This window comes from Equus przewalskii, chromosome 3 (assembly GCF_037783145.1).
Source record: "Equus przewalskii isolate Varuska chromosome 3, EquPr2, whole genome shotgun sequence".
Classification (NCBI taxonomy): Eukaryota; Metazoa; Chordata; class Mammalia; order Perissodactyla; family Equidae; genus Equus; species Equus przewalskii.
Genome location: NC_091833.1, coordinates 49393143 through 49407176, shown reverse-complemented (window position 1 = coordinate 49407176; position 14034 = coordinate 49393143). Strand labels below are relative to the sequence as shown.

Genomic DNA, 14034 nt, shown 5'->3' with positions numbered 1-14034 from the left:
TATTTAGGCATGGGTTGGTTTGTTTTGATTCAAACTTTTCCATCAGTTGGAGATTAGAGGCCTTTCTTTTGCTTTTCAGTAGGTGGCGCTATAGCGCCAGTTTTTTGGTTTCTTCTACCTGAGCTGCCTCTGGCTACGTTTGAGGATCTGCATGTTCCACCCTCCAGAGCCTCTATTCAGGGTGTCGCTGCCTACACCCCTGGGGGTCATTGATGCCTCGCTGTCGCTGGCTTCGCAGCTGCCAGGAAACACAGGGATAGCTGATGCCCCCACTGTGTCAGGGATCACCTGGGTCAGGAGCTCTGCCGAGGTGCGGGTGGGGTGGTGGCGTTGAGAAGGGGAACGAGCGGGTGGAAGGAGCAGGTCCGCGGGGCACTGCCTCAGCGGTTGCCTGTTGCCCTGGGGCTGCGGGCGCCGCTGGGGTTGGGACGTCGGAGTCCTGTGAGCGCCTCCGCTCTGCGACCCGCTCCGGGATCACCCGGCTCCGCCTCCGCTGCCGCTCCGCTTCCCGCGGCCACAGGTGCCGCCGCGGCTGGCTGGCCGGAGTTCTCCGGGGCTGGGGGCGGCTGGCTCAGCCGCTGCTGCCGGGGGTCCCGGGTCCTGGGCTCTGCCTCTGCTGTTCCCCTTCTCTCCGTTCTCCAATGCACGCACCGTTGTATGTACAGATGTGTCGATCTCTCTGGTCTTGGTGTTTTGGGCAATGTAACCTCTGTTGGGTATGGATGTTTCACTTTCTGTAGATCGAAGTGGAGACACAAAGGAATCCTGTCAGGCCACCATGATGATGCTGTCTGAAAGCTGGAATTTTCTACATGGAATGGTTGTGAGGATGTGCCATTAACCCAAAGGGCACACGAGAGGAGAGATCGGGGACTAAAGAGTGTGTTACAGTGGAAATTAAATAGGCGTTCTAGTCAAATTCACCAGTGTTAAAATCCTGCCACTTACATGCCACGTAACTTCAAGCAAGTTACCAAAACTCTCTGAGCCTTGACTCCTTACCCACAAAATAGGAATAATAATAATACTTATTGCACATAATTGTTATAGAGGATACGCGTTGGCATCCATCCCCCACCTCTTCCAGCAACATGCCCAGCTTTCATTTTGGAATCTGCCTACTCCTCGCTCTCGAAACCTGCGCGTGGGTGAGATTCCGTCCCCAGCTCACAGACAGTTCTGCCAGATGATTGACAGGATCTCTTGGCATCCACAATGATTGGCTCGGGGTGGACATGAGACCCAAATCAGTCATTGAGAGCACCACGACTAAACCCCAGGACTTTTGTTTGTGAGCAAATGCTCCACAGGCTGTGGGGCTGAGGGCTGGATAAAAAGGTTAAGGCTGCTGTAACCCTCTTGCCATCTCAGAGGGGATCCTGGAACTGAGGAGTACACTGCATGGCGCCTGAAGATGAAGCCCCCATAGCAAGAGGCGGAGTGAAGAGATAGGAGAAATGGAATCATCAGGACATCGTTTAAGTCCTGGTGGACAGCAGTTCCTGGAATCAGCCGTGCTGATGGACTTCAGTGATGTGACTGTCACAAGAGGCTACCTGATGCTATCTGTGCAATAACAAACACCCCCCAGAAGCTGAGGGGCGTACAACGACAAAGATTTATTTCTCAGTTGTGCTCCTTAGACGAGCTGCCACTCAGCTAGATTGTTGTCTTTAATCTGGGACCCAGGATGACGGAGCAATCTCTATCTGGAAAATCACCGGTTGTTGTAATAGAGGAAAAAGAGAGTAGGGAAAACAAGCGCTGACTCTTAAACCATCTCCCAGGACGGTTGTTTGTATCGCTCGCATGTCACTGGCCAGAACAAATTCAAGTGCTCAAGCTTAATGCCATACGTGGAGAGGCGCACCAAATATTTTGGAATAATAATGCAATCTACCAGTAAATTTCCCTTTTGCCTCAGTGAGATTAGGAAATATTTTCTGTCTCTTGGGAACCAAAAGAATCTTAACTGAGAAAAGCTGATGAAAGAATTAAATTAGATATTTTATATAAAATAGTCAACACATGGTAAACATTCAATAAATGGGAGCTATTTCCAAGTGCATGAACACAGATGAATTGAGAATTATATCTTTCTCAAGCAATAAAACTGTGCTCGGTTTCTTTAATTTACATTTTATTCACTTGTCTCACTAACATTTATTGAGGCCTTTTTATGTGGCAGAAACTGTGCTAGGTCGTAGGGACACAAAGTGAGCAGAGTACATTTACAATTTAGTTCTCTAGTAGATTTTTTTTTTTTTTTTTTGAGGAAGATTAGCCCTGAGCTAACTACTGCCAATCCTCCTCTTTTTGCTGAGGAAGACTGGCCCTGAGCTAACATCCATGCCCATCTTCCTCTACTTTATACATGGGACACCTGCCACAGCATGGCTTGACAAGTGGTGCCATGTCCGCACCTGGGATCCGAACCAGCGAACCCCGAGGCACCGAGAAGCAGAACGCATAAACTTAACCACTGCGCCACTGGGCCGGCCCCTCTGGTAGATTTTTTTTTAAGAAATAACTTAATATGAGGGCTCAGTGTTTTATGCTGATAATATCAAACTCTTACAGTTTGTGCCTCAGGAAAGTAATTAACATTTAGGAAATTACCATTCAGAAAAAGGTTATATATGGTACATAGTGAAATGGAAATGCTATTCATTTACTCACCACTCATCAACCCATTTGTCCAGTACATACTTATCACATCTATCATGTGCCGGGCACTCTTGAGATAGAAAAACAAATAACATTTATTCTCATCTTTAGAGAACTTAAAATGTAGTAGTAAAGAGAGGTGAGCTGAGTACACAAATGGATACTATAATACTAAAACAATAATGCTGACGACAGCTAACGCTGTCAGAGTCACCAGTGACCTCCATTTTGCCAAACCTAAAGATCAACCCTCAACCTTTATCTTGCTCGACAAGCAACTGACAGAGTTGATCATTCCCTTACTCTTCCCTTGCTCCTCGCACACCCTCCCTCCTGGCTTTCCTCCCAGGAGCAGTCGTCTGTTCTGTGCCAGCCATGCTCACCCCATTGGTGATCGCAAGCATCCGTCTGGCTTTCAGTATCATCTCTATGCTGACGCCTCCCAGTTTTGTGACTCCACCCCGACTTCTCTCCACCGCTCCAAAATGGTTGACTTTATTGCCTCCTAGTAAGAAGCATGGGGGAGCAGAATATGCCACCTCCAAAACGCCACTTTGGCATGCGGATTATTTCCAGCTGAAGACAATTAAGGCCCAAGAGACTCAGGAAAAGCTACCTTCCCCCAAAATCCCTGAAACAATTTAGACGAGGGCCTGTACCAGGGAGAAAGCTAATACCAAAGACAACTTTTCATATCAGAAAGACTTCTCTGCATGGCATGACATGCCACGTCACCAAACATCTGCTCTTCCCATCTTCCTTCCCTCTGAAGGTCCAGACCCCCATTCCCTGCTCCTTAGCTCAGAATCTCACGTAAGTCTCAAATGCCTGACTGTCTTTGGGTCTCCTGCCGGGGGCTTTTGTTTTTCTCCTGTTAATCTGTCTTATGCTGATTTAATTATTAGACCAGTAAAAGAACCTAGAAGGAAAGAAGCAAAAAATTTTCCGCCCCTAAACAAGCATCTCAGGGTTATTACAGACTGGACTCCTGACCCACCAGCCCCAAACTGGCACGTCCCTTGAGGCACCCCACCCCCGGAGAGGGTACCACCACTCACCCGGTTGCTCAGACCCACCTTGGGGTAATCCTAACCCCTTTCCTTCCTTCCTTCCTCCCACTTTCATCCATCAGCAACTCTGTGGACTCTGACTTCCAAAACATCTTGTATGTGATCATTTCTTCCCATTCTCCCCTCTAAGGTAGCACCTTAGTCCCAGCATCATCCTTCTAACCCAGACTCCTGGAAGATGTTCCCTGCCTGATGTCATTGGCCAGAACAAATTCGCATGCTCAAGCTTGATGCCATTAGGTGGAGAGGCGCAGCAAATATTTATCCAGCAGCCTCTCCTAACTGGCTTTTCTGCATCCATTTTTGTTCTGTTATTTTCTACATGGCAGCTAGAATGATTCTCTTAAAACTGAAGTCAGATCATGTCACTTCTCTGTTCAAAACCTTCTGACTGCCCCCTCACCCCCTGCCCTTAGAGATGAGCATGACTCATTCCCTCATTTCCCGTGTTCCTGCAGCGCTCTGCTCAATGTCACTTCATCAGAGAGGTCTTCGCTGAAACCTTATCAAAAAACACTAGTTCTTGATCCACAACTAAAATATACAAGTATGTACTTGGGGGATTTGGGGAGAAAAAGCGGAAAGAAAAAAAAAGAGGATTGGCAACAGTTGTTAGCTCAGGTGCCAATCTTTAAAAAAAACAAACAAAAAAACGCTACTTCCTTCTGCCCCCAGCCTCTGTTCCTTTACTGTTCTGTTTTTCTTCATGTTGCCACCTGACACTATACTATTTATTCATCTGTTTATAAATAGGAGAATGTAGGCACCATGAGGCTTTCGCATCTCGGGCGCCAAATTCTAACCTACTGTGGTTTATCTACTAAATTATCCTAACATAACCGTCCACATTGCACAGACGTGGTAGCTGAGGCACAAAATCGTTAGGTAACTTGCCCAAAGTCACACAGCTCACAGGGGTCTTAGCTCGAACGCAAATCCAGGGGAACTTCCACCGGAGTCCCCTCTGCTCCTCAGCACTTGGCGCTCCTGTTTCATCCCCCAAAAGCCGTAGGCGGGGAGACGTCAGGATGACGCAAGTGCCAGGGCAGTGCCGCTGGATTCGAGTTGACGGCAGGAGGAGACCACGGCTGGTGGGGCCGAGCCAGCCAGCCTCCGGGTTTTCGGGAAGTCAGCGCACACCTGTCCCCAGCCTCTGAGCGCCGGGCGGGACGGGGCAGACGGGCGCGGGCGCGAGATGTACTGCTGCTGGGACGCGGGCTCCGGCGGGCTGCTGCGCCGGGGGCCGGCGGGCGCGGGCGGCCCCGAGCTGCTGCAGGCGGCCTGCGGGGGGCGCCACGCGCTGCTGCTGCTGAGCGACGGCACGGTCCACTCGTACGGGGACAACAGCCGGGGCCAGCTGGGCCGGAGGGGCGCGCCGCGCGGGGAGCGGCCAGGTGAGCGCCGGGACCCACGTGCGGGGCGCGCGGGGCCTGGGGCCGCGGGCCCCCGGGAGGCGGGAGATCGGTGCTCCGCGCAGCCCGGGATGCAGCTTCATCGGTTTCCTTTTCCAGACGCGCCTCGGGTTTGTTTCAGTTTCCAGTTCACCTTCAAAGCGAAACTGAGAGCGCAGCTAAACTGGACCGCTCTCCCCTGAACAGAGAGAGGTGGTCCTTCCCGCTTGCCTTTCGAGAGCAGTCCTGCCCTGCGCGAATCCATCTAAACAGAGTGATGGTTTGTGGTTTGCACAACTTCATCAATTTCGTTTTCCAGACGCGCCTCGGGTTTGTTTCAGTTTCCAGTTCACCTTCAAAGCGAAACTGAGAGCGCAGCTAAACTGGACCGCCCTCCCCTGACCGGAGAGAGAGGTGGTCCCTCCGCTTGCCTTTCGAGAGCAGTCCTGCCCTGCGCGAATCTATCTGTTGATGCCGACTCTGGTGATAAGAGTCGTTCTTCTCTTCCTGGTATGGGACAGAGGGGACACCTGTACAAGGGAAATTTGTGCCCTGCTTTTAGGCGGATAAAGGGAGGGCTGAGAATTCTTCCTGCATCTGTTGATTCTCAATTGCCTTCGGCTCAAAATAATGCTTATGCCAAAGTGGCATATTTTTGGGTGCCGTATCCTGATCCCCTTCAGGTAGAAATGAGGGACAACATGATACTTAATGCCAAATTGTTCTCCAGGAAAGTGGTTCCAGTTTCTACCTCCATGAATGGGTGAACCTTTGGGAGAATTTTTATTGTTGCGTGGTTTGAAAGTAAATTGTTGAAAAGGATAAGATTACAAAGATGAAAAAGAAAACTTAAGTGCTAAAAATGGTAATGATGTACTTGACTCCAAATCTGTAATAATTCAGAGACAAACCCCTTGAGAAAGCAGATTGGACTGACTTGTAGGGAAATGTGGTCAGGTGTTCCTTCGCGGCAGGTTTGCTGCCTTTGGGGGCACAGTACTGCGCTCCTCGTTGTGAGAGGATCTGGCATCCGCCCCTCACTCTCACAAGGCGGGCTCTCTGCGGTTTCCTCCTGAGCAGGAGATTCACTGTTTTCGCTGTTCAGGGCGAGGAAGCCAGAAGAGCGGAGCAGAGGCTAGCCCATCTTCTCTCCAGCTCCCTTTATTTTGCTGGGCTTTGCTACCACCATCATAGAGAAACGTGAGGTCAAGAATCATAGTCCTTACAAGTTCCCCTCCTCCGCGATGCCCACCCTTTTAAGTAGCAGCCACGTTCCCGTAAGGACAGTGTAACACCCATTGAGCTTACTTCCTTCACAGCTTTAGCGTGGACTTTATGCCTCCATCTAACAGTCCTTTGGAAGAGACGAAAAATCCAGGTGACCCTTCTTTTTGAAGGAAAGTATTATCTTAAACTTGATAAATTAATAATCTTGTGGGGGGTCTTGTCTCGTTTTTGTTCCTAAAGAACCGATTCGGACATTGGAAACTCTACGAGTCAGCCTCGTGAGCTGTGGGCAGGAGCACTCCTTGGCTGTCTGTCACAGAGGACGGGTCTTCGCGTGGGGCGCGGGCTCTGAAGGGCAGCTGGGAACTGGAGAGGTCAAGGGAATAAATTTTACACCTAAGTAAGTGAGCAGTTCGCACTTTCCTTCCATATTTTTGAATTTCATGTGTCAGGCACCACGCACGAGGCCGAGTACAAAGACAGACTACGACAAACACAGTTCGAACCTCAGTGATGACAGTGTAGTGAGGGGAAGAGGCAGGAAAAACCTGTAACAGCAATTATTATTTCTTATCAGAGTCCTGTGAGGGACAGGGAGAAGGGCAGGGTTAAATGAGAGCATGTGGCCCTTTCGACTTAGTCTTATCTATTGGAAATAACTGTGGGGACCCAGTTGGGCCCCCAGAGTTGGTATGAAGATTATTTTAAAGTGAAAACATTTGAGCTACTGAAGATGCAGAAAGAAATTTTCTTTGAACTTCTCTTATCTGACTATATCCGAGCATTCTGAAAATACAGCAGCCATTAACCCTCCTTGGAGGGAGTTTCCTGTGAAGTCAGCTGCTGTGAAGACAGATTGCCCAGTCAGCATCAAAAAACCCAAGAGAGGGGCCGGCCCATGGCCTAGTGGTTAAGTTCAGTGTGCTCTGACGCTCTGGTGCCCCAGGTTTGGTTTTGGGCACGGACCTACACCACTCATCTGCAGCCATGCTGGGGCAGCAACCCACATACAAAACAGAGGAAGATTGGCACAGATGTTAGCTCAGGGACAAGCTTCCTCAAGCAAAAAGAGAAAGATTGGCAACAGATATTAGCTCAGGGTGAATTTTCTTCAGGAAAAAAAAAAAGAATCTTCCATACTTTCCCAATGAAGCCCTAAAAACCCTCTTTTGCTAAGTTGATATATAGGTAAACCTTTACTCAGGCTCTTCCATAAACTTTCCATCACTGGATCTCCTGTGTGTACACGTATATAAACCTTGTCTTTTCTCCCGTTAATCTGTCTATTGTCAGTTAATTCGCAGGCCCCCAAACACTGGACTCAAGTTGGAAGAGGAAGAGTTTTCCTCTCAACATAACCTTTTGGCTTATCATAAGCCACTGGGTCCTAATGTTTTACTTAGTAAAGCGGGGGGAAAAATCACATCCTCACAAACAGCTTTCTTGGACAGATGTTATGACCAGCAGTCTGAATTGTGTGGTCATGAATTACATGCTTGAGGATTTTCAAAAGCTTGTTTTTTAATACTAGGAAGTTACCTCTTCTTACCTCCTCTGGTCGTTAAATCTTACGAGAGATCACTGTGGCTTGCGGGGATGAGCATTGAACTCGGAATGAAAAGACCAAGGTCTGAGTCTAGCTCTACAACTCAGCACCTGTGTGACCTCTTTGAGTTCTACTAGCTTCAAGCATGTGAAATTGCTGATAGTTATGTTTTTGATCCACAAAAATGTCAATTTAATGGGATTCAACCTAATGGTTTCTTTATCTCACAGGGCTTAAATTAGGTGTCGTAGGTGACAGTGTTCTATAAATTCTAAAGATCCGTGCTACACATGTTTGAAGAAATTTATTTTTCTTTTAGGCTAATAAGTAAAGAATAAAAGTTAGTACATTATATAATGTATTAAAAGTCCATAAAGATCACTTTTGCATTATAAACTACTTTGGATTCTGCCCTGTACCTGTGTACGTGTTGATGTCATGTTAAGAACAGTTTGAGGGGGCCGGCCTGGTGGCATAGTGGTTGGGTTCATGTGCTCTGCTTCAGCAGCCCGGAGTTCTCAGGTTCAGACCCAGAGTGTGGACCTACACACCACTCATCAAGCCATGCTCTGGCAGCACCCCACATACAAAATAGAGGACGATTGACACAGATGCTAGCTCAGCGACAATCTTCCTCATCAAAAAAAAAAAGGAAAAACCCAAACAAACAAAAAAACAGTCTGAGGGCTTTGAAATGAAAGTGCTAGAGAAATATAGGGAAATAAAATTGTTTCCTTAGGCCAGGTGTATTACCTGAGATAGCTTTAAATCTCTGTGGTTCACTTGATGACCCATTCTAAACAAGGATTAATAGATTTTGTATCATTTTTGTTATAGGAAGATAAAAACTCTGACTGGCATAAAAATAATACAAGTTTCCTGTGGAGACTACCACTCCCTGGCATTATCAGAAGGTAAAAAAGGCTTGTTGGATCTACCAAGTGTCCATAAGCGAGTAATTGTTTGAATATGAATGATAGCTGTTGATTTTTAATGCATTGGGGTTCATTTTAATGCATTTAGAAGTTTTTAACTCCCCAGATTTCATAAGATGCGTTGTTGTTTGTATTTTTTTCAATTTTCTTTTTTCTTATTATCCTCTAAGTAGTGTCTGATTCACGTCTCATTGCCATAGAGCCGTCTCTGTTCACATGATCTGGTTGGCTGATTCCCTCAGAACTCAGCAGCAGGGTTATTTCCAGCACTGTGCCCTTTATGCTGAATGGCTTGTCAACACTGGCAACCTCAGACAGACAAAGGCCTGTATGTCTTTTTTACTTAGATCAAAGAAAGAAAAGGCAAGATGTCAAAACTATGCCTCAATATTTACTAACATGCCCCATCCTTTCGTGTGTCCCTTGGGGGATTGTCATAGGCATAATTGCAGCTGTGCCACAGGGGCCGTGGACAGCCAGCATTTCTTGGTTGCCTTCTATGTGCCACCTATGTGTTAGATGCTTTACACGTGTTATCTCCTATAATCACCTAACAAACACAGAAGCTCGGTATTATTCGTACCCTCATTTCAGAAATGAGGAGATGTGGGCTCCCAGTCTTTCAGTAGTTTGCCCCAGGTCACACACTAAGAAATAGAAGAGGTGGGATTTGAGCCTCTGCTTGCTTACATCCCAGCCCTAAGTGCTTAACCACTACGCCAGGCAGGCTATGAGACCAGGCGACCCCGTGGCTGCAGGAGGATTCCTTCTCCCACCATTTCCAGCTATTTGATCTGGGGCAGGCTATTGAACTTTGATGCGTCTCAGTTTTCTCATCTGTAGGCATCTTGATGCCTAACTTACTGGTTGTTTAGAAGATTCAGTGAGAGAAGGTACATAATATATCCTGTACAGTCCAAAGCAGATAGTAAGGGTACAAAAAGGAGTAGTCTCTTTTCCTTCCTTCCTTCCTTTCCTTCTTTTATTTATTTATTTATTTATTTATCATTGAGGTATAATTGATATACAACATTATATTAGTTTGGGATACACCATATTTGATATTTGTGTATATTGTGAAATGATCACCACAATGTCTGGTTGACATCCATCACCATACATAGTTTACACAATTTTTTTTCTTGTGATGAGAATTTTTAAGATTTACTCTCCCTGCAGATCTCAAATATGCAATACAGTGTTATGAACTATAGTCACCATGCTGTACATTACCTCCCCAGGACTTATTTATTTTATAACTGGAATTTTGTACCTTTTGACCACTTTCACCCACTTTGCCCTCCCCACCCCACCTCTGGCAGCCACCAATCTGTTCTCTGTATCGATGAGGTTGGGGTTTTTTTTCGTTTTTTTTTTATTCCACATACGAGTGAGATCATACGGTATTTGTCTTTCTCTGTCTGCCTTATTTCACTTAGCGTAATGCCCTCAAGGTCCATCCATGTTGTTACAAATGGTCCCTGTTGATTATGGAAATGATGTGAATGTTCCTTGGGTACTGGTTGTCCTCGCGTTGGTCTGGCCTGGAGAGGCTGTGTTGAGCCCAGCATTCGATACTTTTCTCTGCTGAGCTGCGAGTCCTCATAGACCTTCCAGAGTTTGACATCTTGCGTTGTGCCCTCAAAAATTCTTTTCGGTGGTGGAAATAACTTTAGAGGAGTTAAATATAAAAACTGGATATTATAAATTACAAAAATCTGAGATGTGTTGGCATTTCTCTGGATAAATAATTATTAGAAGAGTTTGATTTTTGACCTGCTATAAATTGTCCATTTCTGGTCAGATTCAACATAAAATGTTTTTTTCTCAAGTGTTTACTGAGTGCCTCCAATGTTTCTGGCAAAGAGGATACAGCAGTGAACAAACCTAACACCCTGTGTTCACGGAGCTCATATTCTGGGGGGAAGTAGAGGAAGTGACCCTTAAAGAGACACATAGTGATGTGGTATAACAGATAGAGATAAGGGTGTGCAGGAAAGTGGGGCAGGGTAAGGGGACAGAGAGCGAGCGAGCCCTCGGGTGGAGGGCAGGGGTCTTTCTATTTTATAAAGGAGGTCAGGGAAGCTCTCTTGTAAGGCAACATGTGAGCAGAGCCCAAAAGGAAGGAAGGGAGGGAGACATGATGCTAAGCCAAGATCCAGAAGAATGATCCAGATGCAAAGGCCATGAGGTAGGGGTATGCCAGCAGTGTGCTCAGCAACAGCGGGCGTCAGGAGAGCCTGAGCAAGGTGGGAGATGAGGCCGAGAAGTGGTCCTGGGGAGGACTAGTGACATGGGGCTTGTGAGCACTGGGAAGAATCGGCCTTTTGTTGGATGAGATAACAAGCTCCTGAAGGGTTTGAGCTGACTTATAGTTTTAAAAGATCACCCTGACAGCTCTTTGGGGAACAGACTGCAGAGGACAAAGGTGGAATCTGGGAGCCCAGTGAGGCGCTGTTGTAATTCTGCAGCAGAGAAATAATGGTGACTCGGCAGCTGAGGTGGTAACAATGGAGGGGTGAGAAGTAGTTTGATTCTGGATAAACTCTGAAGGTAGAGGCTTTAGGATTTGCTGGGTTAAAGAGTGTAAAAGAAAGAGAGGAATCAAGATTTTTGGCCTGAGCAGCTGAAAGAATATGGTTGCCCTTAACTCAGAGAGAGAAGAGTGGATGTTGTTGGAAGGGACTTTTAAAGGTGATCTTGACCAGCCCCCTTGCCTTTAGCCAGAATACTTTAACTTCCTTTCTTCCTGTTTTATTCTTTAAAGGTTTTTAGAATGAGGGTGGTAGTTTCTACTTGCATTTGGTATTCCAATGTGTGTGCGATTCTGAATTTCTCTTCTTTATTTTTGTAGGTGGCCAAGTGTTTTCATGGGGAAAGAACAGCCAAGGTCAGCTGGGCCTGGGGAAGGAGTTCCCCTCCCAAGACAGCCCGCAGAGGGTGAGGTCCCTGGAAGGGATCCCCCTGGCTCAGGTGGCTGCAGGAGGGGCCCACAGCTTTGCCCTGTCTGTCTCTGGGACTTCATTTGGCTGGGGAAACAACAGTGCAGGGCAGCTGGCCCTCAGCGGGAATAATGTTCCAGGTAACAAGATAGTCTTGTTCCTACAGTAAACCATTCTTTCTTTCCAGTTGGAAGACTCTGCAAAGGGCCGTCTCACAGGTTAGAACAGTGGTTCCCAAACTTTGTGACCCATTAGACTTGTTCTAGGGAGCTGTATTAATTTTCTATTGCTGCTGTAACAAATTATCACAAACTTAGTTTAAAGCAACACAAATTTATTATCTTAGAGTTCCGGCCATCGGAAGTCTGGCGCCCGTCCCACTGGGCTACAGTCAAGGTGTCAGCCAGGATGTGGTCCTTTCTGGAGGCTCTGGAGCAGAAACCATTTTCTTGCCTTTTCCAGCTTCTCCTGGCCACCTGCATTCCTTGACATGTAGTCCCCTTTCTTCTTCAGAGCAGGCAATGGCTGGTTAAGTCTTTCTCAAGTCACGTTACTCTGACATTGACTCTTCTGCCTCTCTCTTCCTCAGATAAAGGTCCCCGTGATTACCAGGCTCACCTCCCTGTTTTAACGTCAATGATTAGCCACTTTAATTCCATCTGCTTCCTTAACTCTGCTTTGCCATGTAACCTAACATATTCACAGGCTCTGGGAAAAGGACATGGACATTGTCAGGAGGACATTATTCTGTCTCCCCTGAGAGCATTTAAAAATCCCAGTGCCCAGGCTGGACCATATACCAGTTCAATTGGAATGTCTGGAGATGGAAGCGAGGCCTCATCAGTATTACAGATCCTCCAGGGGATTCCAGTGTGCAGCAAAGTTGGGAGCCACTGGACTAGAAGACTGCTAATTACTGCTAATAATACTTCTGATTATTCACTTACAGATTATGTTAATGAATTATAAGATAAAATATTAAAAAGTATAAAAAATATAAAAACTCGTGACATCTGAGTCTGCTTCTTATGCTCTGAAGATGCTGCTTTCTTCCAACAGTGCAAAGCTACAAGCCTCGTTCGATTGGTGCGCTGAGGAATCTGGGTGTGATTTACATCAGCTGTGGTTATGAGCACACTGCGGTGCTCACCCAGGTAATCCAAAACGTCTTGCTATTTTTTTAAATCCTAGGGAAGTGTTACCACAAGGTACGTGTACTGATTGTTGCTGAAAGCAACATATGGGTCAATATCTCAGCACAGCCATTCAGTATACAAATATCTAAAGGGGAGAAGTTAACCCAGTATAAAGCATGAAATTTTCAAGATCCTAAGACAAAAGCTACTTTCAGCTTTAGGAAATATTTTTAGATACCTACTAAATTAGATTATTACAGGAGCTAATCCTTTTTGGCAATTATTCATTCATAATGTGGGTCTACGGATGGAAATTATTATAGAAGCAGCAAAGTAATTTTTACAGTTTTCAATAACCCACTTTACAGCCTAGAACTCTCTTTGTTCCATTTCCTACTTGGCACAGTTACAAGCCGGCTTCCTGAATGTTTTCCTCCTCTTCTTATACTGGCCATACAATATATTCCAATGGTTTGGATTCTCTCCATTGCCATGAGGAATAGACTTGAAAGCTGTGGGGTTGAAATGCTTATTTAAAAACTCAACAGCTAAAATAATTTTTATTATTTGTTTTATAAACATGTTTGGATTATTTTATTCTTAGTTGGCAGGAGAAAGCTAGAGTTGTTTTAATCAAGAGTCATCTTTTGAAAAAGAGATTATTTTCAGAGTAATGCTCAAATAAATAAAGCAACCCTCTGCTTACATGTTAGTGTTACTCTTGAGCCCGTTAACTGGTCCCTCCATTCGTTCTACTATTGCGTATTGAGTGCTTAGTTCTCAAGGGAATTCCACTGATTTTTTTTTTTCCCATGTTTAATGTGTTAACTTTACATTTACTATTAGAAATAACTATAAGACCCCCTCCTCTTTATATAAAGCTTATATTTTGCTTAGTGCTCACATATAACTCTTATGATACTTAATCTTTAAGGGTCTTTTTGTTTGTTTGTTTGTTTTAAAAGATTGGCACCTGAGTTAACATCTGTTGCCAATCTCTTTTTTTTTCCTTCTCTTTAAAGCCCCCCAGTACACAGTTGTATATTCCAGTTGTGGGTGCTTCTAGTTGTGGCATGTGGGATGCTGCCTCAGCATGGCCTGATGAGTGGTGCCATGTCCG

The 14034-nt window shown here is 45.8% G+C and overlaps 1 protein-coding gene across 8 annotated transcripts in view; it reads left to right on the top strand.

Annotated features, from left to right (window-relative positions):
* HERC6 (HECT and RLD domain containing E3 ubiquitin protein ligase family member 6) overlaps positions 1-14034 on the top strand; it is a 77322-nt gene that overhangs the window by 20477 nt on the left and 42811 nt on the right. The window contains exons 1-6 of one of the 8 annotated variants that reach the window (XM_070614330.1): positions 5049-5131; positions 6596-6755; positions 8739-8815; positions 9037-9160; positions 11691-11918; positions 12838-12932. In XM_070614330.1, the coding sequence (XP_070470431.1) occupies positions 9124-9160; positions 11691-11918; positions 12838-12932 (360 nt within the window). In that variant the 5' untranslated portion in view covers positions 5049-5131; positions 6596-6755; positions 8739-8815; positions 9037-9123. Of the gene's footprint in view, positions 1-2278; positions 5132-5309; positions 5639-6595; positions 6756-8738; positions 8816-9036; positions 9165-11690; positions 11919-12837; positions 12933-14034 lie in introns of those variants that run through there. The other 7 variants (XM_070614325.1, XM_070614328.1, XM_070614326.1 and 4 more) reach the window with 7 other exon arrangements.